The 5,058-nt window shown below is 37.2% G+C and overlaps 1 protein-coding gene across 1 annotated transcript; it reads left to right on the top strand.

Annotated features, from left to right (window-relative positions):
* Positions 1-670: 670 nt before the first annotated feature.
* LOC146146889 (glutathione peroxidase-like) lies at positions 671-4,246 on the top strand. The gene is made up of 5 exons (XM_083386503.1): positions 671-773; positions 1,930-2,079; positions 2,624-2,827; positions 3,378-3,502; positions 3,922-4,246. The coding sequence occupies exons 1-5, from the start codon at positions 678-680 to the stop codon at positions 3,989-3,991; spliced, it is 645 nt and encodes a 214-aa protein (XP_083242629.1). The 5' UTR covers positions 671-677; the 3' UTR covers positions 3,992-4,246.
* Positions 4,247-5,058: the final 812 nt, after the last annotated feature.

Below are 5,058 nucleotides of genomic sequence, written 5' to 3'. Positions count from 1 at the left end.
GTAATAAAAATGGCCCTAGTAATGAAAATAAAACAATATTCGAAAAATAGCAGTTTTCAATGGAGTTTGCGAAATAAGAGATAGGATAACGAACAGTCTTTATTTTACCAAATGTTTTAGGCCTCACAATACACAGTCACAGGTGCTGTGCAATAGGAAAGGAAGTCCCGCGATATATTTGTTTTAGTTATGCAATTCGTTGTGATGTAATTCGAGCCGGTGGATACGACGCAGGGTTCGAAATTAGTGGCCGAACGCTTTGCTGGAAGTATGGGTTGCAACATGATACACTACAAATAATTCGCGCACGGCTTATCATCTGGCGTATTTTATCAACAAATTTTCGATTTTCGATTGCGGCCACCGTCTGGCAAATATTTCAAATTATAATCTTTCGCAGGGCGATTTAAAGAATCTCTTTCGTGGAATGTTTAATGAATTTAAATCAATTGCGATTTCCTTTAAACCCAACACACTTCAGGCAATAGTTGAGTTCGTTTAGAGCGGATTAAAAATGTGTCGTGTAGTTACTAGAAGGTAATTTAGGCAAAGAAAGCAAAGGTAAAGCAACTTGGCGGCCACATTTTGTACCAACACGTTTTTACGTTTTTCACATACACTATGCTAACGCCCCTTTCTTGTGTTTTTTTGCAAAAAAAAAAAAAAAAAAAAAAGTAATGGCGCTATCAAGCGCTCTGCCGTCCTTACTGCTGCTGTGTGGCCTGGCCACAGCGGCACAAGTGGAAAACTCAACATGTTTTAGTGATGCAAAGGTAGGATAATTTGTACTTTGACCTAATAAAGCACGGTGGTGCGAATGCTAGTCAAGATTTTAAGACAATTTGTCGGTATCGGTAATGTGGCAAATTTTATGGGGGATAATTTTGCCATTGATATGAGGCAGCAAACCATTCTTCCTATTTTTGTAAACTTAAATGTTAAACTACTAGGCCAGTGGTTCCCAAACTGTGGGCCATGGCCCAGTAGTTGACCGTGAGTCTATTTTAAGTGGGCCATAGTGCTATTTGAAAATAATGCTACTATAGTACTAAAATAGTGGTACTAAAATATTTTTGGCGTACTTAAAATGTCTTGTGAAAACTGTGCGTGCGAGTTGTTTAACTTTGACACACTGGAACTTATTAAAGCTCCAATTGTTGCAAGGAACAAAAATCCTTATAATATTGGCAAACTTTTGGTAATGAATATGTAATAGGCATTACCAGAGGTGAAAAAAACGATGGGCTTCGATCTGCTTTGTAAAAAAAATTAGGCCACGAAATAAAAAAGTTTGGCAACCACTGAACTAGGCCAATCAGTGTTGTTTATTTATCATTTGATCAGATCAAAATGTCTTTATTTAAAAAAAAGATGATGGACATTTATAATGTGTTTTTCAGAGGCAATGGCACTAAACTTTAAACAAAACGCTGTAAATTTGACCCTAATTTTTGTATTAAAACCCGTTACATTTTGGTTGGAGTTAATCCAGCTCATTTACTGTGTTTCAACTTCGCTGTATACGAAACAATCAACACACCTAGACAATTGTACGGCTTTATTATGCCATATATAACGTGTAATGTTCCTAAAATAATTTTGTTTTGCAAAACAAGAAAATAAAAAACACTCCTTGGCGAACGATCGTTGATAAATTCTCATTGAAATACTGTCCCAATTTTGTTCTTACAAACAAAAATCTTTATTTCCTGCCTAAATAAAGGCATTTATTTCAGGTACAATAGAAACAAATATTGCTATGAGTGGAATCTTCGCAGTTATTTTTCTCTACCAACTGCTGATTTTTAACATGATTAAAACTTAAAACCTGTATTTTTCATCACGAGACCTTTAAAAATGTGTGACTATATCCACAAACGTGGACAACCACCCCTTTAAAAACTTCAGACATATTTTTCTCACTTGTAGTTTTCGGTGTACGACCAGAAGTTCACCGACCTCATGGGTAACATGGTGAGCCTGGACGAATTTCGGGGCAACGTTTCCCTTGTAATCAACGTGGCCACCTACTGAGGCCAGACTGCGCCCCAGTACAAGGGCCTGAATGCACTACTTGAGGTAAGTGCAAGACTGTTTTTTTGTATTTTCGTGACAGCAAAAACTCCAAATTTTCGCTGAGATTAAACGCTTTATTACAAAAATACCGAAACCTCTGTTTATAAGCTACACTGCCTTTACCAGCCGGACAATTACAGCGTTTTAAATACATTCGGTTTGTTTCACAACCTCCTATATTTTTAACAGAATTCATTACTATTAGTTATGGTTCTAGTCATCCCAGTTAAATCATTGACATCAAATCGAAATTGCCAAACAAAGAAACGATTAATTTTTTAGATTCCCAAAACAATTTACAAAGATAAATAAGTCATTAGCAAAAGATTTACTACTTGGAAAAACAATTTTCCAATTAGGAAAATCTTTTCACTTTGTTCAACCCAAGGGTCCCAATATTTTTGGTAAAAATAAAGCAATTTTGCGTTAAAGATTTCAATCAAGTTAACACAATATTTCAAAACAATTAACATTGACCCAGGATATTACAAATATTGCTTCCAAGTAGCCTACGTCATTATAATAACTATTATGACCTCTCGCGCAGCAATACACCAACAAACCAGTTGTGGTGCTCGCCTTTCCCTGCAACCAGTTTGGTTTGCAGCAACCAGACGCCAACGACGAGATTGTCAACAGCGTCAAATACGTGAGGCCGGGACACGGATTCGTGCCCAACAAGAAGATCTTCTTCTTCGCCAAGAGCGAAGTGAACGGGGCAACGGAGGAACCCTTCTTTACCAACTTGAAGGTGTGAATAGATGTATGGCTTTATTATGTAGGTACAGCTGACGAACCGATTGGCTGAGAGGTTTGAGCAGAATTCTACCGTTGTGTTCCACCAATGGTTTTACTACTTTTACAGCTTTAAAAAAAATGCAGACTAATCGTGACATACACTATTCACGGATCTGTAATGTAGCTTGTAAATGAATCTTAAAGCCAAAACTTGTATCATCGTACTTGTCTTATCATCACTTAACGTTAAAATTTCACATTTAAACAGATTGAAAATGAATAAAAGAGTTATTTGAAACATTTACAATAATATCTACTTCTGTTTGGGCTTTGATATTCTTACTATATCTTACTACAACCTCCAACCATTCCTGAGTAGTTCTTAATTTAGTTAAATCACCTAAAATATATATGTTAAATTTAAAAAGCTTGTTGTTGTACTTATTGAATTTGACCAATGACTTGCTTAGCTTCCCAATTATTTTTAAACCAAAGCTACGCTTAAGTCAAACAACACCAAAGAGGTTATGCATGACCATAAAACAACGATTTCTGTCTTTCAGGCGTCGTGTCCTCCCACCAGCCCCAACATCGGCATCACGAGCGAACTTTACTGGTCGCCCATCAAGGCCAACGATATCTACTGGAACTTCAACAAGTTTCTGCTGGATAAGGAAGGTATCCCGAGGTACGTTACACTGCAAGGAACAAACATATGGGCTACAACTGTTGCGACAACGCTCACGTTTATACTGCTTTCTTGTGAAAGTCGGATCTGACGCCCTACATTTCTTATAAATATTAGACATCTGCTAAGGAAAGTATCGGGCTTACTCGCTTAGCACATGAATGAGGTCAGCAAACGTGAAAGCCAAATCTCGCCGTTTAGAGTCAACGAAAACGCTTTTTGTTTTTTGCCAAAAAACAACAGCCAACAGCATACACCGAATAACATTTTTTAAATTACGAAGCATTGTTTGCCTTTAGACAGGGTGCATGTAAATGAAAGGAAGTAATTAGTTTTCCCCATGTGATTCGCCAAGTTTAGACAGTATTTTTGCCCCCAGTAGTAAATACGCTCTTAAATCATATTTTTATCTTTTCCAGGTGGCGATTCGGAAGCGGGCCTCTGGCCAGCATCCTCACCAACTGGGTCGACGACCTTCTCATGAAATAAAAATTTCAACCGAAATATCAACTCCCAAGAAGCTCTTTAGCGCCAACGCCCGGAAAGTCTGTGACGCCTCACCCGTAAACTGCCGCTGGCAGTCGGGTTGGGGCCGATTTAGGGACCACCCAGGAGATTGTTGACGTCATCAGGGAATTTAGTGCATTCGCCCGATGACGTGTGACGTCACCGAAGTGTCTCGTCATTTCCAGCGCGCTTTTGCGATAATTTGTTTTAATTAGGGGAAATTAAACTCCAACGTGAGATATGTTTGTGTTGTTTTTTCGCAGTCCGTGAGAGTCGTGGCATATTAGCGTAGGTTTTTAGTTAGAATCATGATTTTGCATTTCGTGTACTCTTTCAAACAGAGTAGAGTAGGCGACAATTCGTTTATAACATTTGCCATTTTAGGCTATTTAAAGTTTACCCTTATATTTCAGATACAACAGCATTCGTTCAGTATACAAATGGAGAACAGTCGTTGTCGAAAAGCGTTAAATTTTGTTCACCTTTCTTGCCTTGATCCACGATGTTATGATAAAGTTTCCCAAATTAGTTTAAAGGTTCAAGTTAATTTAAAGCTAGAGATAAATAATAACCGAATATAGTTGTTTATCAGCATATTTAAGTATATCGTAATTTTGTTGAAGCGCGAAAGTATTTTTTAAGCATTACGAATCAGATTTATTTTTATTTAAAAAAAACACATAAATATTGAAAGGAAGAATGTCGTTATAAAGTAATAAACGCTAGAAGATTGTTACAGAAGGTTGAATGTCGTTTATTAAAGGTTTCTGTTATTGCGACAAACAGTCTTGCTGACTTCAAAGCCATGCGAAGCGGTATAATAGAATCTTGAAAGGCACCATGGCAGTGTCTGATGATTGGTTGAAACGACAGACAAACAAGTCCATAAACACTATTTATAAATCGTCGGAAACTACAAACATAATATTGCGTTCAATGAAATCTGTAAACATGATACTGTAATGTTTCAAATAAAACACCTCCATGTTAATCCGGGTGGGTTTCTGACGAGGCTAATTTTACAATAATTGTACATCTGTGTATATACT

This window comes from Ascidiella aspersa, chromosome 4, assembly GCF_963924565.1.
Source record: "Ascidiella aspersa chromosome 4, kaAscAspe10.2, whole genome shotgun sequence".
In the NCBI taxonomy this organism is placed as follows: Eukaryota; Metazoa; Chordata; class Ascidiacea; order Phlebobranchia; family Ascidiidae; genus Ascidiella; species Ascidiella aspersa.
This window is presented reverse-complemented; position numbering and strand designations above follow the sequence as displayed.